Here is a 23373-nt window from a genome sequence, read left to right as displayed (position 1 = left end):
ATTAAACCGAATCATGGGAGGCCGAACTTCTTGAGGAGATTGTCAATGTTGACAGTGCCAGCCTTTTCTGGGTCACATAGTGCCAGGAACTCCTCTTTTTGTGCCGTATTCAGCAGTTGACCCAGGTTGTCCAGCGCCGCCCTAAGCTCGTCCGAGTTAATGGTCCCTTGCTTCTTCCGGTCAAACTTCTTGAGGGACGTGCGAAGCCAATCTCGGGGCTTACCCTCGGCGTATTTCTCCGCAATCGTCTTCGCCTGGTTCCAATCGACGAATCCGTTGCTGCTGTGTCCCTGGGCCACCAGATCCTCCTCCTCTTGGTTCGTTAGTCCCACTCCCATGCTCCGTATGAAAGCGCAGAGTTCCTCAGTGGTCAGTCGTCCGTCCAGATCTCCGTCGAACAGGGGTAGATTTCGATCGATTACCTCTTTTAGGGACATGTGCCGTAAATCTAAATAATCAAGTCTCATGTGTCACGACGACGAAAGCACAAGGGGATCTACGTAAACCCGCCGGTTCGCCTCGCCAGCTACGAAACCTCTGACTAACGTCTTTTCCTCCTCAGTCATGTCCTTGTTCTGAGCCAATCGTTCCATCATGCCCAGCGACTGATTTGCCATTTTTAGGTTAAGCCTGAGTTTCTTGTCTGCCTTCACCAGGCAGCCAATAAATCTCGTCAGCTGACACAGGAATTCTAGATCGCGGCTGGTGCTCGATGCGTGGGCCCAGAACGTCTCCTCGATGCTGGCCGCCTGCCTTGCAGTCACCCGCCTCGCCACGTTGACGTCCGTGACAACGGCGTTCGAGAGTACGGAGAGGGCTTCGCAGCCAACTATCACGTGTTTGTCGGAGAACTGCGCCACTATCGGCAGCAACGTGGTTGGCAGGCGGTCCGCCCATTCCGCAGGGACTCGGTTTGTCGCACATAAGAGTCTATTAGCGGCTCGGAGTTTGGTTTCTGTAGTCTTCCTCTCGGAGAGCGTGGCCTCGAGAGTTGAGAAACAGCAGTCAACAAAGCCTGCTTTCCAGAAAAGTTCTGCGCTCTACGTGGCATTCCTGCTCAACACTCACGCTGCTTTGAAGGGTGCTTGTCACAGTCACGAAACAACAGCAGGACTGTAGACCCAGGTGGATTTTGGCCAGAGCCCCAGCGTCCTGCGGTGAGGTCACCTGCTGGGAAAGCTGCATAAAGGTAGTCTTGACAATAGGAACCAGCACCGGCATCTTCAGGTCCACCACGAAGTCTTGGAGCAGCCGTCCCAGGCTGGACAATGCGCCAAGAGCTCGGCTAGCGACTAGATCGGACTCGGAGGAGGCCATGTTCACAAGGAGCGCCACGCATTCAGACGTGGCGACGAATGGTTTGGCTTGCTCCACGGAACCTAAGGTCTCCATCACCGTGGCTAGCGAGGTGCGCACTGCGACCGAATCTGGGTGCTCCCCAGCGGCAGACACCAGCAGAGGTAAGCCTCGCCGGGCTACGACTACTGCCTGACGCTCCGATACGCGGCATTGCGCGGCCATCGCGGAGGCTCCGGCGCCGCTAAGGCGTCGGCTAGGCTCGAAACGCTGGAGGCACTCCGCGACAGCTATCACGTCTCCGCCATCCTGCGTAACCCAGGCCGGTGGTTGCGCCGGCAGCTCGAAGGGCAGCAGGCAGTCACCACTGTGTGTCAGCGACCGACTACGCGTGAGCATGGCGCTCTGAATCTTCCCACCTTGCAGCTCTTGGTGAGCCCGGTGCGAGAACGCCTCCAGCCCAAGTAGCGCCTGTACAGCGATCTCCAGGTCGCCCTTTAAGAGCGCGTTGACGAAGCTCGTGTACTGCACCCCTTTTCGATGCCCCGATCGAGAGCGTGCTAGGATGCTGAGGATCAATCGGTGAGTGTTGCCAACGGTCTGCTTCTCCAGAGATGCCAGGCCCCAATCTACAAAGGCCGTTGAAACCATGGCCGTAGGGCTGGCGACATCATTCATGGCGGACAGCAAAGTCAACCGAATCGCTTCGTCATGGTTGTTCAGCAGCGCAGTAAAACACCTCAACAGTGCTGTCTGTGCCTGCTTCTGTTTGGACTCAACGATGGCGACCTGAAGACCAACACATGCTGGTATGCCAAACGACAACAAATGGGACCAGTACGGATAGTACGGCAGGGCCTGGGTAAGTGTCTCAAGCAGGTCTATGGAAGGCCTGTCGACGCGACCGCAGAGAGTGGCGAACCGCAGCACCGAGAGGCCATACTCCTCAAGCCCTAGGCGGTTCCGTGCTATTAACGCGTCGATTTCCTGCTGGATTTCACGGAGGCTCCTTCCGTCGACGTCGTACTGCTGTAAGCCCGGATCGGTCCTAGAGTGGTTCCGAGGCAGTACCAGCTCCAGCTCGCCCCGCCCCTGCGCCACAGCATCACGACGAGTCCTTGGTTTCTCGGCCAGCGCGCGTGGCGAGGGAGGTACCACCGCAGGCGCCTGCTCAGCAGGGGATGTCTCCAACGTTGCTGTTTGGCCCGCCGATCCTGGTGTAATCGGCAGGGTGACTGGAATGGGTCCAGGCGCAATGACTACTGGTTGTCGAGGTGTAATCGCCACAGGCTGTAGGGCGACTGGGCTGGGTCCAGGCGTAATCGCCGCTGATTGCGGGCTGGGGGCTGGTAGGACCTCTGTAGAGGCATCAAGTTCGACACCTCGCATCAGCAGCTGCCTGTCGACGGCAGATCTGTCAACAGTTCTCGGAGGTCCGGCCTCCTTCACGTGTTCTAGCCCGCAGCGATCCAGCAGCTGCAGCTTCGAAACGCCGTAGCTCCCTACCAGATCAGACTTAGGGTAAACACCTGGATACTTCGAATCCCGCTGCACTTCTAGAGACGAGTCTACGGGCACTGCATGCTCGGTATACCCCAGAGCCCTCAACAGGTTGTGGATCTCTTCAGGGCGAACAGGCTCTCGGGATATATCAGTGTCGGCTTTCATGTCTAACGCGTGTACCCAAGGACGCGAACGGACGGCCTCCAGTCGTGCATGGACATCTCCCAACTGGCTGAGGAGGCCGTTTGCGAGTTCCACTTTCGCATTCAACTCCTTCGGGTCCGAATCACCCTCGTAAACATTACGAATGGCATCCTGCTCCACATGTCGAGAGCCTTGATGCAACATTTCAGTGATGTGCTCCAGCCCTGCCCGGCGCTCAGCTATCAGCAGTTGCATCTCCTTCACGACTTTCCTCTGTTCGTTGGACAACTGGACCAGGTTGGCGTCTGCACCCATGTCGCGAAGCGATTCCGTGTCTTTGACGCGAGCATTCTCATCCAGTTGAGCGCCAAGGGTGGCATACTGCTCATGCAAGACCGACGCTGAGCTGTGCAACTGTTCTAGAGTGGCGCTGTTCACCCCCTTGCTGTACAGATGCGCAGGGTTCACGCTCGGAGTCGACGGCGCCAGAGATTTTTGGAGAACGGTCTCAGTCGGCTTCTCTGGAATCAACCCTCTCTGAAAGACTGGAGGCACCTGCACCTCCCCCTGAGCGGCTATATCGGCAAACAGAGGCAAGCTCGGATTAGTGAGCCTCTGGAACAGCGAGAGGGCTCCGCGCTTACTTTCCGCCGTCGAGTACTTTCGCGACAGCTCGTCTAGTCGTTGAACTGCCGTGACCGTGCCTGTCTGCAAACCTGAGAGTTCAGACTGCCGTTCCGCATCGGTTCGTGCCAAACGATCCATCACTTGACCCCAAATCCCAGCAGCGTGAGGCGTCTTCTCCATAATCACGCACACAAGACTGCACCCCCATCACAATGCTGCATTTTTCAAATGAGTTGTGGGAGTGCCCAGGCCGCTCTGGAGTCGCATGTTCAGGAGCTGTGGGACCTAGAGGAGAAGGAGATATTCGATGCCGATGAGATCAGAGCCATTGCTAAGAAGCGCCGGCACTTCGAATTTCGACTGGTGCAGCCCTCAACAACAGTGAAGGACTTTCTCGACTACGTGGTTCATGAAACTAACCTGGAGCTCACCCGACGAAAACGGTCAGAGGAGAAGGGATGGAAGACTCGGACTGTCTCGGACCGAGCTGTCAAGTCTCGAATAGGCGCGCTGTACAGGTCCGCAACCCAGAAGTTTCCAAACGACGTCAAGCTTTGGAATCAGCGGGTGGACTGGCACCTGGCCTCTGGAAACGGCCAGCAGGCCTTAGCTGCGCTGACTGAAGCGCTGGCCTTCCACCCACGCGAGTCGTCGCTGTGGCTGTTAGCCGCCCATAGAGAACTGCAGTGCGGGGATCTGCAGACACCCCGCAGACTGCTGCAGACTGCCTTGCGGGTCAATGACAGTTGCGGGGAGATCTGGTCCGAGTACCTAAGGTTCGAGGTCCACGCAGCTCACCGACTGTGTCAAGCCAGACTGCGTGTAGTGACCAACAGAAGCCTTGGAATGACTACCAACGAAGCTGTCCCGCCAGTCATCGGTCTGCAAGCTGCCACAGTCCTTCTGAATGCTGGTGTCCAGCAGTTGAAAGGTACTGATGTGGCGCTCTTCGTCGGCAGGGCGGTCACTCTGGCAGCTTCTCTCTGTGCAACCGCCAAAGACGCAAGTGAGGTGTCTGACCCTGCCACTTGCGAGACACCCGTCTTTCGAGGCCTACATGCGTTCCGAGACGCCGCATCCTCCGCCATGAGCACTCATCAGAAGGGGAGTCCCGTACTACAGATCCGAATACTGGTTGGGTTACTTAGAGCGTCACAGGTGACACTCCGAGACGCCTTGGCAACCTACGAGCGAGACATGCTCAGCGGCGAGCTGCAGGCTGACTCGCTGCTAGCCTTTCTGCACTGGTTGGACTTTTTCACGGAGGAAAGCAACTGGCCTGCCGACGACACTTGCGACCCTGCTTCCGACGCCGCTGCCGCAGAAGTGAACGAGCCCGCTGAGTTCGACCTGCAGTTTACAGTCGACGTCGGGGACGCTGCGACGCCGCCGGTGCAGACGGAACACCGAAGCCTCCTGCCTAGGTGGAACTTCCACGAGCTACACCTTTTCAGGCAGCGCGACGCTGCCTTTGTGGCTGAGTGCCTTCTCGGCCGCGCTGATGCGGCCTCTGAGGGTGCAGCACGCAAGAGCATATTCCGAAGTAATCTCGGCACTGATACCAAGAAAATTGACATGCTTAAGGCGCTAGCGTCTCTGCTGAAGGTAATGTCAAAAGTTACTGTCTGCCCGCGGATGTTAGAGGCGGTACTCGGTGTAGGCCTCGACCTCCACGCCCGTCTCGTCGTCGACTGGGAGTTACTTGCGGAACATGACGGCTTCGAAGAGCTGTGCGGCGCCTGTTCAACGCGCAGCCCGCTCTTGGCTTTGGTGGCGGTCACCAAAGGACTGACCAAGGCGAGTGAACAGCAGAAGCTTCTCCTACAACTAGAGTCGCTGACCAGTTCCCAATCAGCCGCGCTTGCTGACGTCATTGTCGGGCTTGAAGGCCTGGAAGCCATTAGTGCAGTTGACACGCGGAAACGCCAGCGTACTTCGAAGTTTTATACACCCATCGACACGACCAACAAAAAGCTACGAACCCTTCTTGACTTGCTTCCAGTGTGCGCTCGCGCTGTCCGTGGCACCTGGGAATCCGTAGCCACGGACCTCACAAAGCGCATGCCGGAGACAGTGGCCCTTTCGTTGTCTGGCATGGCCATGTCATCGGCATTTGGGATATCCTGGCAGACGAAGGATCGGCTTCGACTGAAGAACGAGATGTTGGGCTGGTTGGCAAAGAGCGGACGAGACAAGATAACCAGCCTGTACGGGAATCGTGCCACTGCTGCCATTACGACGCCATTAGAGGACGACTTGCTGCTGGAGGTGCAAGCTGTCTACGAGTGTCGACTACGGTTCCTGGCGTCCGCTAAAGCCGCCGACCGGACTGCAGACGGCGAGGCCGCCCGCCTAGAGCAAGAGGCCTGGACGCAGTACCTTGACTTCGTGGAGTACATGGAACTCTTGGGTTGCCGAACGATGTCTAGAGAGCAGCAGGCTAGCCGTGCTCGCCGGAGTCTAGGCAAAGGGAGTGGCTATGACATAGGGCTCTTTCGATGAAGGCGCGTTGAGAAGTCGGAGAATTTTTTGTTGTAGTGCCGATACTGCCTCGTCGGCCGTGTCAAACACCTGAACGTCGCACCAGTGCTCCTCGAGAACGCGCATAAACGTCTTAGCGCGCCTAAAACGCTGAGGTAGCCGCTCTAGAGATTCCCCTGCCTTCCGCATTTTCCGTTGCATCTCCCACAAGGGCGTGTCAATGTAGTAGTGGTGCAATACACCCTTGTCGAGAAAGTAGTCAATGGGGCCACCGGTCAGCCACTGCACCATTGACTTTATGGGAGTCAAATCCTCGCAGGGCATTTCGAATACGATCGGTAGAAACCCTTGGTTGGCCACGACGACGTTCACGGTCTCTGGCGCAGAGGACAGCGCCTTAACATGCGCCACCCACGACGTCCAGAAGGCCAAAACCTGCAGCTCCGCCTCTCCTAGTCCGCTGAAGTCGAACGGCACGCACTCGCGCCAGTCAGGGACAGTCACGATGCGGCTACCGACGAAAGGGTCGTCATGGAGAGATCGTACTAGGGCGGCCTTTCCGCTGCCTGGCGGTCCTTGTATAACGAAGCAGTGGCAGCTCGCCAGCTTCTTCAGAGCAGCATTCGTGCACGCGGCGAGTAGTCTGTGTGGCGCCGGCACCAGTCTCACTGTGCACTGCCGAAGATGTATCCAAATTTCCCTGTGTCAATGAAGTTTCGGCAAAAGCGGATCCCGTGGGGGACGGTGGAATGAAGTGCGTCGATCTGCATTACGAACTCGTAGGCGGGCGACCTGAGCTTTTGTGCCCGGTGGCGAAAGAGTCCTTTGGAGGTCTCCGTGGAGACGCTCCCCGGCACAGACGCTTCGCTGAACCGACTGGAGAACGTTGATTGCTGGCCGCTCTCGATCAGTTCCGTAGACGACAGCATTTCGGTGACCGATGACATGTCATGAGAAGGGAAGGCCGAGGTGGCCCAACTGATGGTGCTCGTGTCAAACAGATCGCTGGATTCCATGACTTATTGGGTTTTATCCTGTGCCATTGGGTTATATCCTGTGCCAGCGGTATGTTAACCTTGCAGCCCTACCAAGGCCATTTCACACTGCCTCCCTCTTCTACTGAAGAGATCCAACTCGACGTGTAAGAATTATTTATAAATTCCATTACGTGTAAATGCGTCTTCAGGATGATGCCGAAATGACGGAGCCCATGTGCCTTTCGCGAAAGGACCGCCCAGCATCCACCCAGCCAAGCCGTCGGAGGGAGCCTTTTCCTTCCCGGAGGCGCGCTCCCAGCTTGCCTCCACAGAGGGCGCCTTCTCACCACGTCCTATCCCCACAGCGTGACAGTGAGACGCCCGTAGCTCAACGTGGAGTGAAGTCCATAATCAACAAGTTCAACACTGGAAGTGTGTGTAAAGAAGTAGTCGCCTCCGCGACGAAGATGCAGAATGCCAACTTTGCAAATGTCCGCTCCGCGTGGGTGCGAAGAGAGCGACAGGTGAAGGAGAAGAAGGAGAACAAGCCCAGTAACAGCGTATCTGAGGGTCGCACGCCCAAAGTTGGCGTCGAGGGCTCCGCTGTGGATTGCGGGGCTGACATCTCGGAACCTGGCAGCGTTGGCAGCTGCGACGAGGTCGCCAAGTTAAAGAAGGTGAGATCCGTGTGACTCAGACACAGGAACTACATTTGCTGGAAGAGGAGAGGTTCAGTCACGCCATGACTATCGCTAGGTCTCGCGAGAGGTGTTCTGTCCTGTCCAGCCAGCTGGATGAGATGCGCGATTTGCTGCTTACTCAGGGTCAGCGCATCGAGCAGAGTCGAGCACGCTGGTCAAGGACGAACGCCCAGGACGTCAACGACCTCAAGAAGCGACACGATGAGTTGATGGGAGAGCTGCAGGGCCTGCTGGGTCATCGAGAAACTGCAGACGCTCTGCAAGGTCAGTTGGAGGCTCTCTCGGCCAAGGTTGCAGACGTGGAGAGCGAGAACGCCGAACTGAAGCGTTTAGTGAGAGAAGCGGAGGACGCTGAAAACCTCGAGGGGGAGCCTGTCATCTCGAGCGACGTCGAGATGCTCGAGATGGCCGTGGAGCACCTATCGAACGAGATCGAGGAACATCTACAGGACAAGAAGCGTTTGTACGAGGAGATTTCAGAGGGAAGCTTGGAGCTTGCCAACATGCAGAGGAAGACGTCTCATCTCGAGGGAGAACTGGAATCGCTCCGTCATAATTTTCGCTGCAGCCAATCTCGCATCGCCAATCTGGAGGCGGCCGTTCAGGAAAAGGACGCAAACGTTCAGAGCCTAGTGGATTCCCTCGCCACTGCCGAGCAGCAAACTGCGAATGAGGTGGCACTCCGAGAGGGGCTAACGTTGACTGCCTCACGGTTGGCCTCCTGGGAACAAGAACTGCAAACTCGAGCGAGCCAACTGCAGGAGGCCGTGGCTCACTTGGATAAAGACATGACTGCCCTCAAAGCGAACCAAGCGCGTCAAGAGTCGGCGGAGGATTTGCTGACAACCCGAGAGGGGGCGCTGGATGAGGGCGTCCGGATTTTGATTCAACGCGTGAGCCAGTGGGAGGAGGAGCGGGAGCTGGCCGAGCAAGAGCTGACAGATCGGTCCAGTCAACTGGATGCTGAGCATGAGGAACTTCGGAGCAAGCTGCTGGCGGACGACCGCAAGGTAAAACAGATGGAGTCTGAAGTCTGGCTGTCCATGAGCGAGCTCAACGAGGAAATCACGGAGCTTCGGCGCTCGCAGTCCGCTGTGTTGGACGACCTGAACATAAAGAGCTGCGCCTTGCACTCGTTGGAGGAAGAGGCTCCTCGAAATCGGATGCGTCGCGTCTTGTTGGAGATGTTGCAGAGGTTTCTGGGGACGAGTAATTCTCAACTGGAAGCTTCCCTGCAGGAGAATGCCTCAATCAACGCCGAATGCAGTGAGAGCATCCGGACTATCGAAGGGCTACGCCGTTCCGTCTGTGAGTTGGAAGAGCAGAAGCGCATTTTTCGAGCAACCCTCACCGACGTCGAGGTGCAGTTCAAGGAGTTCCGAGACTTCCAGCAAAGTCTTTATGATGCCAAAGTCAAGGATTACACGTCCGTGGAGGAGGAGGCTCAGGAGCTGTCGGCAGAGGTTACCATTCTTCGGTCTGAGATCGAAGAGACCAAATCTCAGCTCTACGAAGCGCAGGAGGGTGGTCGTGTCGCCGTGGCCGAGAACCACGAACTGAAATCGCAGCTCGAGGCAGCCAGAACCGATCTGTCGGCAGCCAAACAAGGCGCTACACTGTCATCTCAGGAGGTGGTCGACCTCAAGGCGCAATATGAAGCTGAACTGGGTGCCTTGCGATCGACAGTCGAGGCTATGGAGGAGAAGATGAATGCTGAAATTCTATGCTACAAGGAGGAGCATCAGGCGTCAATAGAGCGACTTGCCGCAGATCGCCAGGCTGAGTTCGCGGAGCTGCAGACAACTTGCGCGGCGCAGACCTTAGAGGTGGAACGCCTCTCATCAGAGAACGGCACTCTCGTCGCGGAGATGCGGATTCTGGTGAGTGAAAGTCGCCACTTAAAGGCCTCCATCGAGATGAAGGATGTCGAGATGGAAGCTCGAAAGCTGAAGTTAAAGAGTGTAGAGGAACAAGTCCGCGATCTTGAGACCACGTGCTTCAACCAGGCGCGACAGATCGAGGAGAAGACTGCGGAGTGTACGGAGACCGGCGCTTTGTTGACCGCCGCGAGTTCGGAGCTGCAAACTGCGCATACTGCCAGTGAGTACTCAAGAGGGGTGGCTCAGGCGGCTGTCATTGAGAAAAGCAACGCGCAAAACGAGTTGACTCGGCTACAGCGGCAGTACGAATTCAACTCCTCGCGGATTGAAGACCTACAGACCCAGACTCAGAGTCTTACCGAGAGCCTGACTGAGAAGAATGCGGAGGCGGTGAAGCTTAGACAGGAGTGGGCAGAGGCGACTCACCAGATTTCTGAGCTCGACAGGCTCCTAGCATCAAAGGAACAGCTTTTGGGAGCTAGGGAGACCCAGATGGTGAACCTCGAAAACGAGTTGATGATAATGAGCCGGAGAGCCTCACCTCAGGACGAGGAGTCGCCGATATTCCTCTCTCCTTGTTCCCAACCAGACTCCTGTCTGAGGTGGCAGGTAAGCCAATAGACGACTCGTATTTTAGCCCTTCAAATGGTTTCATAGACCGATCGCTATGAGGAACGGGAAAGAAAATTGCGAAAGGAGCGCGAGCGTCTTGCGCAAAAAGAAAGTAATCTTGCCAGCGTTATGGGACTCTTGAAGACCAAAGAGCGTCAATTCCACGACTTTAGGAGGATCATGAATCGACTGCAAGACGTCGACGGCGACCTGATACAGAATAGGAATGGCCGTGTACAGAGTCCTCATTAGCCTCCGATCAAGTACGCCCCTCAGCCCAGATGCGTCTTGAATTGTCACGAAATTATATTATGCATGGTACGACATCTCGAAACGTCAAAGTCGGCGTACGGTTTCGTCCAATGCTCGCCAGCGAGTTGCAGGAGGAACCGTTCCTGCTGGCCGCTTCCGGTCAGTCCCGTCTGGACGTCGTATGCGACTTGAAGCGGAACGTGCAGCGGAGCTACGATCACCTGTTCGGGGAGGCGTCTTCCACTGAGTCTGTATTTGAGCGGCTATGTCGTGACATCGTCTTGGGTGGGCTGCAGGGTATCAATGGCACCGTGTTCGCCTACGGCCAAACCTCCTCTGGGAAGACGCATACTATCATGGGCAACGCCGAGCAACGAGGGATTGTGCAGCTGGCCGTTGAGGAGATATTTAGGCACATGGACGATGTCATGATTGACCGGTCGTTTGTGCTCAGCATGAGCTACATCGAGGTGTACAATGAGCGAATCATCGACCTCATCGCCCAGGTGGAGAAGCTGCCTTCTGCAGATATTCGGGTTGAGGAGACTGCGGAAGGGCTTCACTTGCGGAACGTAGAGACCCGCTTGATCGCAGAGCCTGAGGAAGTCTACAGCATGCTCCTTCGGTGCCAGGCAGTTAGGCACATGAGCTCCACGAAGATGAACGAATGCTCATCGAGGTCACACACCATACTCCGATTGCGAATTGAAAGTGGCCTGGGACAGAAAACAGCTCACTTCAACACCGTGGTGGGCATGCTCAACCTTGTCGACCTAGCGGGTAGCGAAAACGCGGCTAGAGCAGGCGTTCGGGAACGCGAACAGAAGATAGAAGGGAGCAACATCAACCGATCGTTGTTTCAGCTGTCCCAGGTGATCCACCAGATATCGTTGGACAAGAAGGCAACAGACGGATTTCCGCGGTTCGTGAACTACCGGAATTCCCTTCTCACCCGGCTGCTAAAGGATTCCTTAGGCGGCAACAGCTTGACTGCCATTATTTGTTGTTGCTCCCCCTCGGAAGAGAACTATTCGGAGACCGTGTCCACGCTAGATTTCGCTACCAAAAGCCGAGCTATAAAGAACGAAGTCAAAGTGAACATAATACGGGAGACCGGGGAGGACTCCGAGATAGCCAGGCTTAACACTCAAATCGACTCCTTGGAGAGAGACATCTCCGCATTGAGCACCACGACACACGAGAATGAACGTCTTCGGGACGCAAACAGTCGTCTGGAGGGAGAGCTGAGACTGCTGCGGAGTCAGCTGCATAATGACAACTCTGGCGGGTAGGTCTGTGGGAAAGTCAACACAGCCCCAAAACTCCCGCCAGGAAGCGACACCGACAGAGTTCCCTCTGGCCAGCTACTGTGCACGCTGAGGTTCAGACGGTACTTTGCCTAGACGGAATGAACGACATGGAGGATCTGGCACTGCAGGGGGCTCGGAGCCTGGACGATCAGGAGGACATTGCATATCTTGAGGCCGAGCTGTCCAAGGCCAAAGAACAGGTGAGTGCCTCCGCTGCAGAGTTTGGCCGCAAGCGTGAGGCGCTCGTTGAGGAGGTGGACGCTCGAGAAACCAGAATCAGGCACCTCCAAGATGAAGCCATTGACCTGAAGCGACAGTTAACCCAAGCAGCCGACGACAAAAAGAAATCTGAGGAGGAGGTTAAGGTCGTTAGCTCAATCCTGGCCTCCGTAGAAGTCGATCAGGAGTCATTGCAGTTGAAGATAGAGCAAGCAAATAATAAAGCAGCAGAGGATGCGAGAGCTGCCAGTGAAGAGGTGCATGCCGCTGCCCTCCGCGAACGCGCATTGCAAGTCCAGATGCAAACGTTGCGGGCGGAGCTTGCGGAAGCCGTGGACCGGTGTCCATCGCCGCCGTCCAGTCCGAAGTCTGACCCTGTGAAGGCGCAGCTGGAAGTAGACCTCAGCCGCCTGCAGCAGGAAATCGATACGTTGATGGAACGAATTCATTTGGTTGAGGTCACCAACAAGAGCCTTTGCGATCGGCTGGGCGCCGCCGAAGCGGAAATTGAGGAGGCGACGCAGACGGAATGGACTCTTTTGGCTGCCTTGGGCGTGCGGTGCCAGGAACTGGGAGCTCTATGTCTGTCTCACCAGGCGCTCCTGAAAAGCTCTGATGCGAACGACCGCGAGCGTGCCGCTCTTCATGAGACGGTGCACTGCCTGACCGAGTCCTTTGGTGCCCTACAAGCGCTGCTGTCACTGTCCCAGGGAACCGCAGTCCAAACTTGGCGTTACATCTCTGCTCTCAGAGAGCAGAGGGATACGCAGAGCGAGAGTGAGATGGAGTTCTGGCGAGCACTGACAACTACGATTGACATGGGGGAGCCTATGGAGTGTTTTCCTCAGAAGCCGAGCGCGGACTGGGCGTGGCTCTCACTAGCTCAGAGCGCCACAAGCTATGTGTACGATATCTCTGCCCGTCTGGCTTTAAGCGAGCAAGCTGCTGACGTTCTCCGGCGAGATCACGACGAGATCAGACGGACTGCTGCAGACCTGGCAACTACGTGTGCAACCTTGGAGGAGAGACTGATGGTTGCAGCTTCGGAGGGAGCGTGCAGCGCTCTTCTGGAGAAGCGCACTCGATCGACTGGTACGTGGACCGGTGCGCTCACTGCCGGTCGTGAAGGCTACCTCAAGTCACACGTTATCCGTTTGGAGAGCGACCGTGCCGCTGTGAGCTCGGAAAAGGCTCAGGTGGAATCGGAGCTGCTGGAGATGCGCGCGCAGTACAGTAGGGCGCAAGAGGCGCTGAGTGGACTGGGAACGCAGCTAGCCCACGCGACAACTCAACTAAACCAGAGAGACCGTGAACTGTCTGCACTACGACAGCGGCTGGACGAGAGCGATGTAGGGGCGGCGCTCCTCCGCGACAACGCGGACTCCACCCAAGCCAAGTCTGCAGTACTCCAGGCACAGCTGCAGGAGAGAGAGAAGGAAAATCTGGAGCTCCAAGCTCTGCTGGAAGAGAGGTCAGGGCTGCTGAGGAAGGCTGCATGCGAATTGAAGTGCGGACCAGCAAAGAAGAGGCCATCTGTTTTCCCCAAGAGAAAGAGACGGCTGAGCGTAGTAGACATCGATGCAGACGACTGTAAGCAAATCTAATAGACTATTATTATGGGGACAGACTTACGTCGGTGGCTTAGACAAGTTGTGGAAGCCTCTCTTGAGTTCGTGACGGGTTACGGCCAGCTCGGTCGTCTGTTGACGGGGATAACTGTCTGGGACGCGCTATTCACGCCGAAAGCTAGTCGGTATGCAATACGAAGCACTCGGCGCCACCCGGACATCCACACGCTTCGACGTGCCTGCCTGTTTTTCGAGGAGGTGGATCTGGAGGACCAGCTGTGTCGGTCCACGGCGGCGGTCACCAAAGCACTGAGAGGCCGGACGGGCGAGGTCCTGCCACCAGAAGTACTGCCGCTGCTTGAGGAGGCGCTGGCAGATATCCGCTGGAGTCGAGAGGCGCGTGATGCGGTGAAGCGGCTGCTACGTCCTATTCCGCCACAGGATCGCGAGCTTTTCGACCGATTCTACCTCGCCCTCATGCGAAGCGAGCCGCCGGAGTTCTCGTCTCACGCACTACCGGTGACTGCTGTGGACGAGGAGGGCTCGTGGTCCTACCTTGGGTTCCAGTCGGGCGATCCTCGTCGGGATGTGCGCAGCTTGGGGGAGCTGGCGATGCAGTGTTTGGTTTTCTTCGCGGAAGAGCATTCTGCACGCGCTCGCTCGATACTGAAGGAGTCTCATCATCCAGGACTCTACTATCCGCTTGCGGCCACCGGTATGAACGTCTGCAGCTGGCTTCTTGAGAGCCTTGACAAGAACGAGCTGGATCCGTTCTTCTTCAAAAACTCACTACCGCCACTAGAGACGTTCTGCTGTGTGTTCTGCTACTGTATGTTGGAGTTCCATCGTGCATGGCATGTGTCCCGTCCCGCCAACATGATGGAGTTCGGTTTGGTTGCGAGCCGCTTCCGAGAGGCGCTCAGTGACACGGTGCGGTCGTTGGAGGAGGCGCCCCATTCCTCAACCGGCCAGGAACTCGTTAAGGACTTGAGGTGAGCGTTTGATTTCGAATTGAACCCAGGTCTTGGGTGCGTGGCGAATACGTCGGTGACAGGTCTTTCTCTCTATCTCCCATCAAGTGCGTCTAGCGGACATCTTTGCACCTGAGCGCTTGGTCGACATCTTGGCGCTTGGGCAAGATTTATTCACCAAGCAATCTGTACACTGTGTGGAAGGGGAAGCTGACTCACGCGCGGACCAATTGGTCTGCATATCTCCTGCCCAAAACCAACTAGAACTGTGTTCACCTCGAGGAACAGCGATTCCGGAAATAGCTTCTCCAGGTGCCTCTCCGTCTGCAGGGGTGTTTTGGTGCTGACCCATCCCAGCCGGTTCGCAACTCGGTGGACATGCGTGTCTACCGCGATCCCCTCGTTACGCCCCCAGGCTACGCTCAGCACCAGGTGTGCCATCTTCGGCCCTATACCCGGTAGCCGAGTCAGTTCCTTGAATGTGGCGGGAATGTCACCGGCGTAATCATTGAGAATAATATGACATGTCTGCTGCAGGTACTTAGCTTTGGTTGTGTGAAATGAGACGCCTTTGAGCACCTCGGCAAGATGCGCCTCCTTCATATCGACAAGTAGTTGGGGGGAGAGGCCCAGCTCTCGTAGTCTACCCATACAAGCGGCGTTGGCTGCATCTCGCGTTTGACTAGAGAGTAGAAGCGATACTAGGCAGTGGAAGCGCTGGTCGACCGGCTCTAGATCCTCAGGGTATTTTTCGCACCCCAGAAGATCCACTGGCGCGGTCCGCAACGCCCGCTGCTCGCTAAGCCCAGTAACCAGCCCCACCTTGACTATTTTGTTCCACTGGCGGATCACTTGGGATGGAGTGTTGAACTCGGCCAACGCATCACAGAGATTCGTCGACGGCATAATAGACGGTTTTTAGACGAGTCACTTGTTAGTTCGATACGCATTGAAATGCTCCATTGCCAGCTTGTACATGGGCCCTTCCCAGTACACCTGGGAGCAGTGCTTGCATACCCAGAAGCTGTCGAAGGCCAGGCGCGTGCACTCAAAGACCATGCCCTTCACAGCGTCCGCGCCTACGACGTTCCACTCGTCGCCGTTGCACTTCGCGCAGCGTTTGCATATGTCCTTGTGGTCGAACGAGATTCCGAATTCGCGAAGCACCTCCTGTACCATGTCGGTGGTCGAAAGGCGATGGGCGAGGGGATATGTGGGAATGGACCAGTTGTCCACGAACGACGACGTAACAGGCCGAAGCACTACGCGGTCGTCCCGAGCGGCTGCGACGAGAACGTCTTTAGAGTTGTTCTACGTTATGCCTCCAAGCAATCTCACCGACGTGATAACGCAGTCAACGCCACAACCTCGTAGCTGGCGGCCGACTTTCTCTATGCTGGACGGCACCACGAATCTCCAAGGGGGATTACAGCCTACATATTAAACAAAGGACGCTACTGACTGCGCTTGATCGCTTGGATTCGCGCCTGCCCCGTTTCAGGGGCAGCCAGAAGCTTCGGCGTTTGCTGGGGAGAAATGTACTTCGGTAGCACGGGTCGTTCCTTGATAAACATCGACACCAGTTCCACAAGGGGATAATGTGGTAAGCCGACAACAAGGCATTTTAGGAGAACCCAGGCATCCAAAGCGGCGTACACCGCGTAGTCCTGCAGCAGCGGTCGGAACCCCCAGTTGAAGACCTGGCAACCTTTCGGCAGTTCAATACCCAAGACGGTGGAGACCACGGTCGCCAGGGAGGCGACGCGCAGCCGCGGTTCCCGGTCGATAAAATCCGCACCCTTCCAAACCAAGAGATCCCTCACGTCCACCAGAGAGAGTAAGGCGGTGTAGGCGGGCGAGGTGCACGTGATGTTAGGCCAATCGTTTTGCAAAAACGAATGGCCCACCTTCAAGATCTCCGGATTGGAAAAAAACCGCTTAGACATGAGCTGATGGAACTCCAGACCATGCTCGCGATCAAGGGACTTGACGTCTACCAAATAGCAGGTACCGCAGGGCAGCGCGATCTGCAGGACGGACACGCCCTTGTAGAGGCCCAGCACCTCGATAGTCGACCGGAACTCAGCGTCGACACCTACGACCTTCGCCTCCTGGCACTGATCAAGCAACAGCTCCACGTCTCTCAGCGTCGAGACAACTTGGATGGCTATTAGACCAAGGCGAACCGCGACGCCGCTCTGGGCGCCCTGGATCGCCAGCCCCCCCCGGAACTCGTACTTTGCGATTTCTAGTGAGATCGATCGTGCAGAGGCCTCGGCAATATGCTGGTGGGTTTGGTACGCCCTCAGCGCGGCCTCCAGCAGGTGCCAGCCGAAAGAGTTGGCAGTTTTGTACCGAGCGGACTCGAGCTCTAGCTTGTCCTTCACGATGTGCAATAATGCCATCACCTCCTCCGGTTTCAAGGAGGATGCTCGCTCATGCATAGACTTGTGCAGGTACACGCTATGCCACAGGCTGCCGTAGGCGAAGCAGTAGCGGTACAGCCTAATCGGAAGGGGAGATTTTTTGGCGAACATGTATACTCCGTTGGAGTCGCGTTCCGCAAGGCTCACCAGCAGAGCAGGAAAGTCTGTAGGATTCAGCCCATGAGATGAAATCAGCTTCTGAGCCAACTTGGGTGAGGACTCCACCTGAGCCTCTATGACATCGGTCAGAATGTCGGGGAACCGACCGATGAAGACATGGCATTGTGCCGCCGTAAGCCCTCGCAAATAGGGCCTCAGGTCGAACCTCAATCCTAGAAGCTTCACCATGGGCACCAGAGCGTCAAGGTTCGGCTTTTCCTGTCTAGCGTAGTGATTTGCATACTCTAACAGCCGCTCAGTCGGTACAGGGACGTCGTCCACAGACCAGACATGGGTCCAATCAGCTATCTGGTGGCGAGGCAGCCGGTCGAAGGTGTCGTACACCAGCCTCAGAGTATCTTCGCTCACACAAGGTTTCAGCGATCCGCGACTGTCCATTAAAACGGCATAGGCGGAGACCACGAGATCCAGCACAACATGCTGGTCCGAGTCCCTCAAGCTACTGACTTCCATCAGAAGAGAGCGTGTGAGGGTGTCAAATGGCTGGTTAAACGCCAGCTCGCTTACACGGGGAATGGTGACGCCTGCGATACCGGATAAAGCCTTGAATATCTGCTTCTTTTGATACTCAGGCTGCATATCCAGCAGGCACTTCACCAGAGCGCCATCTTTGCGTGCCTGCTCCAACCGCTTAGATATATCCACTAAAGCCTCAGTCACGAAGTTACTGGGTGGAGTTGCCTTCTGTCCCTGCGAGTTCTTGGCCATCTATATGCGGATTAGTTTAAACACGACAACTTCAGGTTCGGAACAGGAAGATGTTACGCACACGATGCCGTCCTCAGGAGGGACGGCAACGGCCTCCCAGGACATACAAACGCTGACAGGTATCCAGGAGCCGTCACGCTTCACCATCAGAGGTTCAGGCTGCCGGTCCGAAAACTGCGGGGGAGCTGGGGTGTGAGTGGCCAGTTTTTGTGCCTCTGGCAGCTGCGATCTCAACGTGCGCAGGCAGTTTCGCGTCGCCTCCGACAGAGGGCATGACAGCTGGAAGTCCGAGCGGACTGTATATCCTACCTGCATCAGGTGGCGATAAACGTTGTAGCATGCCCTATCGGGTTGTAGCGAGGTGTAGACCTCCTCGCTGGTGAGTGACGTGAGGACCGTGTCCTGCAGTTTGAATAGTGCTAGGCGCCTGTCGGTTAACAGAAACAAGGTCTCCACTGGAGACAGCACTCTGATGGACTCCGAGGAGGCGGCATCTGGTAGCAAATCTCGGAGAGGCCGGTCCCGCCCGACCTTGTGTAACGTCCGACCCTGCAACCTGACGACGAGAGCTCCATCGTCCAGCAGTACGCCCACGCCTCGGTTCTCTCGAAGCCTGGGAGGGTCCATTTTCCGCAATAAGCACCATGCTGCCCCCCAAAACAGACCTTAACCCACACCTCGACCCCCGCTTCCAGCGATCATGGCCAGAAATGGCACCGAAACTGATGCAGCGACCACCTGAAGCTCCAGAGGAAACGGCTTCCACCGTTCCTGCCTTTCGCAAGCGTCGCTGCTGCATTGAGTCCATCAACGCAACCAACTACAACGTGTTTCGAAATAGCTTCCGAAAGACAAACGAGAATGTCGTCCTGCTACCAGAAAAAGGTTGCCTCACAGCCCAAGCCCCCAAGAGAGCGCACACGCGGGATTCTGGATTCGTGGTGTCATTCAACTCCCTGGGCGTCTTCCTGTCCGTCGGAGGAAATGTGGCGGCATGTGAGGAGTACAGCTCCTGGATGAAGAAGAAGCTGAAAGCCAACGATGACAGCACTATAAAAGAGGGAGGCCGAAAGCTGAACCTTATGGGGGCCGTTGACGTTCCTGACGGCTGTCATCTACTTCTGCACGAACTGAACATCTTTCTAAGGGAGGAGTTCCCCCTGTGGCGAGTGCTGTACGACCCTGGGGTGACCGATGTTCTTTGCTTCACTCGGCGTGGGGCCACTCGAGCCTCAGAGGAGGACGATGACGGTCTGCAGATGAAGGCTACAGACGAGGGAGCTCGACAGGGAACGCCGCTGCAGATCCTAGCACACCAGATGCGTGTCGAGGAGAATATCTCACTGAAAGAGAAGGAGAAGAACGAGGACGTGGAGAACCCGCCTGACGAATGGCTCTCCGCGGTCTTCGTGCTGACCCCGAGGAGCATAGTCGTGCACAAGGCGCCATCCGAGCCAGCGTTAGATCAGGCTTGGGAGCGCACCTTCCCCTTGCTGAAGCGCTTTCTGTTCAACCCAAACGTCTTCAGGCACAATGTCAAGACATTCCAGGATCTGTTTGCGCCTTTGTGTGCACAAGAGATGCGGGACTAGGTCTCATACGACCAGTGATCCCAGAGGGTTGCTTGCAATAGCAGCTGCGGGTCGTCGAAATCCCAGGACACCTTCTTGGTCTTTCTGTCTACATGCGGCGCGAGCGGCCAGCCCAGTTGTAGCGTGTACCACCGCCGATGGTGAAGCGCGAACCCCTGTTGCCCGATCCACTCCACCTGCTGTATCTGGAGTCCGCCGTGGCGCTCTTTCGCAATATCATGAAGGTCCGTGAGGAATCGGCCCAGCAGCATGGTGAACTTTGCCTTGTCGATGCCCCTGAGCGGTTCGAGGGATTCCAGTGTCTCTCGCTGGCCGTGCCAGGAGCTGTGTCCAGGTTCTATGGTCGACATGATGTGTCTCAGATGCCCTCTGATCTCTGCCCAGGGGGCCCAGTCGAGAGCATCCATCTCGAAGCGTGACAGTTCGTGAAAGGCGCGCAGGAATCGATTGATGTCGACATGTTTCTGGCCAGACTGTTGCGTCCTGCATTGCACCACGTTCGAACGGTGACAACTGTGTCTCTGAGGGAGCACTGGGTCGCAGGAGATGATGTGGCGGGGTTCCAGTTTATCTAGGGACATACCTACATGTCCCCGTTGGTTACCGGCGCTCAGAGGCCCTGCACAACCTGCAGTCACTTTGAGTTGTTTCAAAATTGTGGGGTTCGTGACTCGTTGCGAAAAGTGTAGACGCGCAGTGCTCACGAACCATTGCAGACCGTCACGCCCTGAATCAGCAACCACGTTACCTCCCACAAAAACCAAAGCTGGGTTCTGGGACGAAGGCTGGCGGTATGGGGTGATAGAAGGGTGCAACTACCAGCAACTTGCGAAAAGCCGCAGCAGTTGCTCTGTTCCAGCCTCGACATACACACGAAACTGTCATCACATCTTCGCCGGATAGAAAGCGCAGCACGCTGAAAAAAGGAGCCGAGTCGCCTCGTAGGAGAGTAGTCATGGGACAGAACGGACTAGTGCAAAAGGGCGAATTTTTGCCGGCGAAGGCTTGGCTTGTACACTCTTGACACACTATGGTAAGAATAGAGGAATGTATTCTCTCTAACGTCGTCACAGGCAAACGGACCTCGATTCCATCTCAAGCGTATCAACACACCCAAGTACTGGTATGTGTCCAAGATGAACGGCATCTTCGCGCCGAGACCCGTCTCGGGTCCTCACAAGAAGCGCGAGTGCCTGCCCCTTGCTCTTCTTCTCAGGGACCGTCTGAAGTATGCGTTGACGTATGAGGAGTGCAAGCAGATCCTGCGTCTGAGGAACGTAAAGGTTGACGACAAGGTCCGCACGGAGCGACGTTTCCCTCTGGGTATCATGGATGTCGTTAGCATCGAGAAGAGCAATGAGCATTTCAGGATGCTTATGGACCCCAAGGGACGATTCGTGGCGCACGCTATCCCCAAGGAGGAGGCTACCTACAAGCTCCTCCGAGTCAACGATGTGAAGACTGGCATCAAGAACATCCGCCAAGCAGTAACTCACGACGGTCGCACGATCCGTTACCTTCAGCCTGGAGTGAAGAAGAACGATTCTATGCTCTTCGACCTTAAGGAGAAGACGATCAAGCAGGTGATTAAGTTCGCCCCTGGCAACTTGTGCTTCGTCATCAAGGGCACGAACGCTGGTCGAGTTGGAAAGATCGCTCACATCGATACTCCTGTTGGTGCTGAGATGTCTGTGAGCATCACTGACGCGAAGAACCACAAGTTCATTACTCTTGCCAGGAACGTCATGGTGCTCGGAGAGGGCAACAAATCTGTTATCACGCTTCCCCGAGGCATGGGTGTCAGATTGTCCAACACCGAGGACAGGGCCCTCAAGCTCCACAGCCGACAGAAGTGATAGGTCGATAGAGTGTATGAACAAAAGCCTAATTCAAATGGACAATGACAGGGTTTTCTGGGGCTCTGCTCTTGGCCCTCGATATCGTATGCCAGGAAAACACCGAGACAGTAGGTCGTAAAGCGGTCGAGTCAGTCAGACACATCTATTGGCTGGCTATGGCGAGGGCGACATATACGGAAGGACGACCCCCCGTTGCTGCTGGTCCACGTGAAGGACGCTAAGTGCCTGCCCATCCTCGGTCTGATTACGGTGCAAGTGCAGTCTCTCGACTACCAGGAAACGGCCAGACGGCCCCAGTACTGTCCCTCCGCCGAGCACAACTTTGACATTAAGTTCGCAGGGGCCGTAACGCGGTTCGACGGGCCTCTTTTCATCACTTTGCTGGCCAAAGGCGTATTCGTGAGCCTGACTGCCGCGTCCCACGCAGCGAGACAACAAGCCAGCAGGGCGAGCGTCTTTCCAGCTGTCAAACCTTATCCGCGAGGGAAACGTTGTCAGCCTATTCGGTGACCACAGGCTGCACTGTCGCTATGAAGGGTATTTCCCTCTGGATTTGAGGGGATGCTATGCGGGAAAGATTCGACTGGAACTCGTGGCCTCCTTGCCTAGGGAATCGGCTCCCGGGAAGCTTGAAGCGGCCCTCACGCGCCAGATAGAAGCGCAGAAGCAGAACGATTTGCAAGTCGCTGGGAAACAGCCGGAACTATTGTCTCGAGACGACAGCGTCTTGAACAGCGACACAGGTTCCGAAACCCAATGGATACAATGGTGGGTCGAAATGAAGAAGCACATTGTGACTGGGAAGCAACATTCCCCCTTTTCGGTGCCTCTGCTGTTTCCTGGGCCTGCGTGGGAGGAGTGTCTTCGGCGCAAAGAAACACAGGATAGAGGCACACAAGCGACCCCGCGAGTCGTCGACGAAGTCCGACGGGCTGCGGACCTTCCAGACCACAACCCAGGGTTGCTTCCGGAGCTATTGGAGGTGGGGAACTGGACGCAGTACGGACCTATCGTGGTCGGTTCCGTCTCAGAACCCTCCGACGATACTCTTGTGCCCGCTAAAGAAGCAGACGTCATGCCTCAATTGCTTTCTGACACAATACAGTTTAGGATTCTTGAGGAGGACAAGGAAAGCAAGGAAGACAAGGAAAGCAAGGAGGACAAGGAAAGCAAGGAAGACACAACACTGTTGGAGAAACTCGCGGCGACGAAGCCGGATGGTGAACGTGGTGCGTACACTCAGATCACATCCGAATCGGACTCCAGCGACGAGAACGCACCGCTGGATGATCTCTTCGGTTCCGACCCGGAAGGGCCGAGTATTTTTGACCACATGACCGAGGAGCATCTACCACTCATGAATCCTAGTGATCGAGAGCACCTGCTGCCGACGCAGCCGCTTTTCAATCGCAGCACACATGATCCGTTCTCGTCGACGGCACAGGAATGGTTAGAGTTCGAGGAGGCACTATAAAAAGTAGGGAGACAGGCGCTGGGTCACGGCTGATGCCCTGCTTTCCTCTGTGTCGGCGAACTTGAGTGGCGTCTGCTCGTAACTTGCAGAAATCTGCAGCACAGAAGCGATGTTGCCACACCTGTAGCAGTAGTTCGGAGCTGACCACACCGTACAGCAGGTCCTTCGACTTGGATAGACATACGAGAACCCGTCCATGACAAGCTGGTGGGCTCTTGCGACCAGATCGACATCGTTGACGTGATTGAACTCATCAACGACATTAGAACCGAACAGCCAGCCAGCACCCCGCGGATTGACCTCCCAACCATCTATATCTTCGGGGTCCGACCAAACGAGATCTCCAAAGGCTCCCTCGTGAGGGATCTCGAGAACGCGCGATAGTAGTCGTATCTGGTCGATGTGCTTCACGTCCGGAGACAGCCCTCCATGTACGCAGAAGATTCGGCCGTCTACAACGGCCGCCAGTGTGAGAGAGTCGAAGAGGTCCGTACAGAAGCGCCACACATTTGGGTTGCCGTACTTTCGAACTACCTCATCGTAAAACCCGTAGACTTGGGTAATCTGACGTGACTCGTGGTTGCCCCTCAGCA

The 23373-nt window shown here is 56.2% G+C and overlaps 12 protein-coding genes across 26 annotated transcripts; 7 read left to right on the top strand and 5 right to left on the bottom strand.

Annotated features, from left to right (window-relative positions):
* Positions 1 to 11: 11 nt before the first annotated feature.
* KVP18_003185 (uncharacterized protein) lies at positions 12 to 437 on the bottom strand (the record flags this gene model as incomplete). Its single annotated transcript, XM_067954716.1, has 1 exon — positions 12 to 437. The coding sequence occupies one exon, from the start codon at positions 435 to 437 to the stop codon at positions 12 to 14; it is 426 nt and encodes a 141-aa protein (XP_067811993.1).
* Positions 438 to 470: 33 nt separating this feature from the next.
* Positions 471 to 3750, bottom strand: KVP18_003184 (uncharacterized protein; the record flags this gene model as incomplete). Of its 2 annotated transcripts, none has more annotated exon segments than XM_067954715.1 (2): positions 471 to 1040; positions 1045 to 3750. In XM_067954715.1, coding segments are annotated over 2 exon segments (3276 nt in total).
* A 48-nt stretch (positions 3751 to 3798) lies between these two features.
* KVP18_003179 (uncharacterized protein) lies at positions 3799 to 6072 on the top strand (the record flags this gene model as incomplete). 2 transcript variants are annotated; one of them, XM_067954703.1, is made up of 2 exons in its annotated part: positions 3799 to 5980; positions 6007 to 6014. In XM_067954703.1, 2 exons carry the CDS (start codon positions 3799 to 3801, stop codon positions 6012 to 6014), a joined length of 2190 nt encoding a protein of 729 aa, XP_067811980.1. The 2 variants fall into 2 exon arrangements, with proteins under 2 accessions (XP_067811980.1, XP_067811981.1); XM_067954704.1 differs by having other exon boundaries at positions 3799 to 6072.
* KVP18_005199 (uncharacterized protein) lies at positions 6031 to 7067 on the bottom strand (the record flags this gene model as incomplete). The annotated part of the gene is made up of 2 exons (XM_067949585.1): positions 6031 to 6694; positions 6721 to 7067. 2 exons carry the CDS (start codon positions 7065 to 7067, stop codon positions 6031 to 6033), a joined length of 1011 nt encoding a protein of 336 aa, XP_067812003.1.
* A 158-nt stretch (positions 7068 to 7225) lies between these two features.
* KVP18_003182 (uncharacterized protein) lies at positions 7226 to 10230 on the top strand (the record flags this gene model as incomplete). 3 transcript variants are annotated; one of them, XM_067954712.1, is made up of 2 exons in its annotated part: positions 7226 to 7705; positions 7732 to 10230. In XM_067954712.1, 2 exons carry the CDS (start codon positions 7226 to 7228, stop codon positions 10228 to 10230), a joined length of 2979 nt encoding a protein of 992 aa, XP_067811989.1. The 3 variants fall into 3 exon arrangements, with proteins under 3 accessions (XP_067811989.1, XP_067811987.1, XP_067811988.1); XM_067954710.1 differs by lacking the exon at positions 7732 to 10230 and having other exon boundaries at positions 7226 to 7720; XM_067954711.1 differs by lacking the exon at positions 7226 to 7705 and having other exon boundaries at positions 7771 to 10230.
* A 302-nt stretch (positions 10231 to 10532) lies between these two features.
* On the top strand, positions 10533 to 14658 carry KVP18_003175 (uncharacterized protein; the record flags this gene model as incomplete). 4 transcript variants are annotated; one of them, XM_067954691.1, is made up of 4 exons in its annotated part: positions 10533 to 11761; positions 11788 to 13592; positions 13629 to 14562; positions 14592 to 14658. In XM_067954691.1, 4 exons carry the CDS (start codon positions 10533 to 10535, stop codon positions 14656 to 14658), a joined length of 4035 nt encoding a protein of 1344 aa, XP_067811969.1. The 4 variants fall into 4 exon arrangements, with proteins under 4 accessions (XP_067811969.1, XP_067811971.1, XP_067811970.1 ...); XM_067954693.1 differs by lacking the exons at positions 11788 to 13592; positions 13629 to 14562; positions 14592 to 14658 and having other exon boundaries at positions 10584 to 11765; XM_067954692.1 differs by lacking the exons at positions 10533 to 11761; positions 13629 to 14562; positions 14592 to 14658 and having other exon boundaries at positions 11882 to 13606.
* A 57-nt stretch (positions 14659 to 14715) lies between these two features.
* Positions 14716 to 15447, bottom strand: KVP18_003183 (uncharacterized protein; the record flags this gene model as incomplete). The annotated part of the gene is made up of 1 exon (XM_067954713.1): positions 14716 to 15447. One exon carries the CDS (start codon positions 15445 to 15447, stop codon positions 14716 to 14718), a length of 732 nt encoding a protein of 243 aa, XP_067811990.1.
* A 21-nt stretch (positions 15448 to 15468) lies between these two features.
* On the bottom strand, positions 15469 to 18482 carry KVP18_003176 (uncharacterized protein; the record flags this gene model as incomplete). 4 transcript variants are annotated; one of them, XM_067954698.1, is made up of 4 exons in its annotated part: positions 15469 to 15852; positions 15880 to 15974; positions 16004 to 17855; positions 17883 to 18482. In XM_067954698.1, 4 exons carry the CDS (start codon positions 18480 to 18482, stop codon positions 15469 to 15471), a joined length of 2931 nt encoding a protein of 976 aa, XP_067811975.1. The 4 variants fall into 4 exon arrangements, with proteins under 4 accessions (XP_067811975.1, XP_067811973.1, XP_067811974.1 ...); XM_067954696.1 differs by lacking the exons at positions 15880 to 15974; positions 16004 to 17855; positions 17883 to 18482 and having other exon boundaries at positions 15469 to 15720; XM_067954697.1 differs by lacking the exons at positions 15469 to 15852; positions 15880 to 15974; positions 17883 to 18482 and having other exon boundaries at positions 15996 to 17855.
* Positions 18483 to 18499: 17 nt separating this feature from the next.
* Positions 18500 to 19447, top strand: KVP18_003188 (uncharacterized protein; the record flags this gene model as incomplete). 2 transcript variants are annotated; one of them, XM_067954723.1, is made up of 1 exon in its annotated part: positions 18500 to 19447. In XM_067954723.1, one exon carries the CDS (start codon positions 18500 to 18502, stop codon positions 19445 to 19447), a length of 948 nt encoding a protein of 315 aa, XP_067811999.1. The 2 variants fall into 2 exon arrangements, with proteins under 2 accessions (XP_067811999.1, XP_067812000.1); XM_067954724.1 differs by having other exon boundaries at positions 18566 to 19447.
* A 137-nt stretch (positions 19448 to 19584) lies between these two features.
* KVP18_003177 (uncharacterized protein) lies at positions 19585 to 19866 on the top strand (the record flags this gene model as incomplete). The annotated part of the gene is made up of 1 exon (XM_067954699.1): positions 19585 to 19866. The coding sequence occupies one exon, from the start codon at positions 19585 to 19587 to the stop codon at positions 19864 to 19866; it is 282 nt and encodes a 93-aa protein (XP_067811976.1).
* A 611-nt stretch (positions 19867 to 20477) lies between these two features.
* KVP18_003180 (uncharacterized protein) lies at positions 20478 to 21303 on the top strand (the record flags this gene model as incomplete). Of its 2 annotated transcripts, XM_067954706.1 has the most annotated exons (2): positions 20478 to 20480; positions 20521 to 21303. In XM_067954706.1, the coding sequence occupies 2 exons, from the start codon at positions 20478 to 20480 to the stop codon at positions 21301 to 21303; spliced, it is 786 nt and encodes a 261-aa protein (XP_067811983.1). The 2 variants fall into 2 exon arrangements, with proteins under 2 accessions (XP_067811983.1, XP_067811982.1); XM_067954705.1 differs by lacking the exon at positions 20478 to 20480 and having other exon boundaries at positions 20584 to 21303.
* A 37-nt stretch (positions 21304 to 21340) lies between these two features.
* On the top strand, positions 21341 to 22780 carry KVP18_003181 (uncharacterized protein; the record flags this gene model as incomplete). Of its 3 annotated transcripts, XM_067954707.1 has the most annotated exons (3): positions 21341 to 21413; positions 21443 to 21705; positions 21734 to 22780. In XM_067954707.1, the coding sequence occupies 3 exons, from the start codon at positions 21341 to 21343 to the stop codon at positions 22778 to 22780; spliced, it is 1383 nt and encodes a 460-aa protein (XP_067811984.1).
* Between the last annotated feature and the right edge of the window lie 593 nt (positions 22781 to 23373).

This window comes from the organism of the source record quoted next, assembly GCF_019968955.1.
Source record: "MAG: Porospora cf. gigantea A chromosome Unknown PgA_NODE_178_length_30706_cov_366.987, whole genome shotgun sequence".
Lineage (NCBI taxonomy): Eukaryota > Apicomplexa > Conoidasida > Eugregarinorida > Porosporidae > Porospora > Porospora cf. gigantea A.
This window is presented reverse-complemented; position numbering and strand designations above follow the sequence as displayed.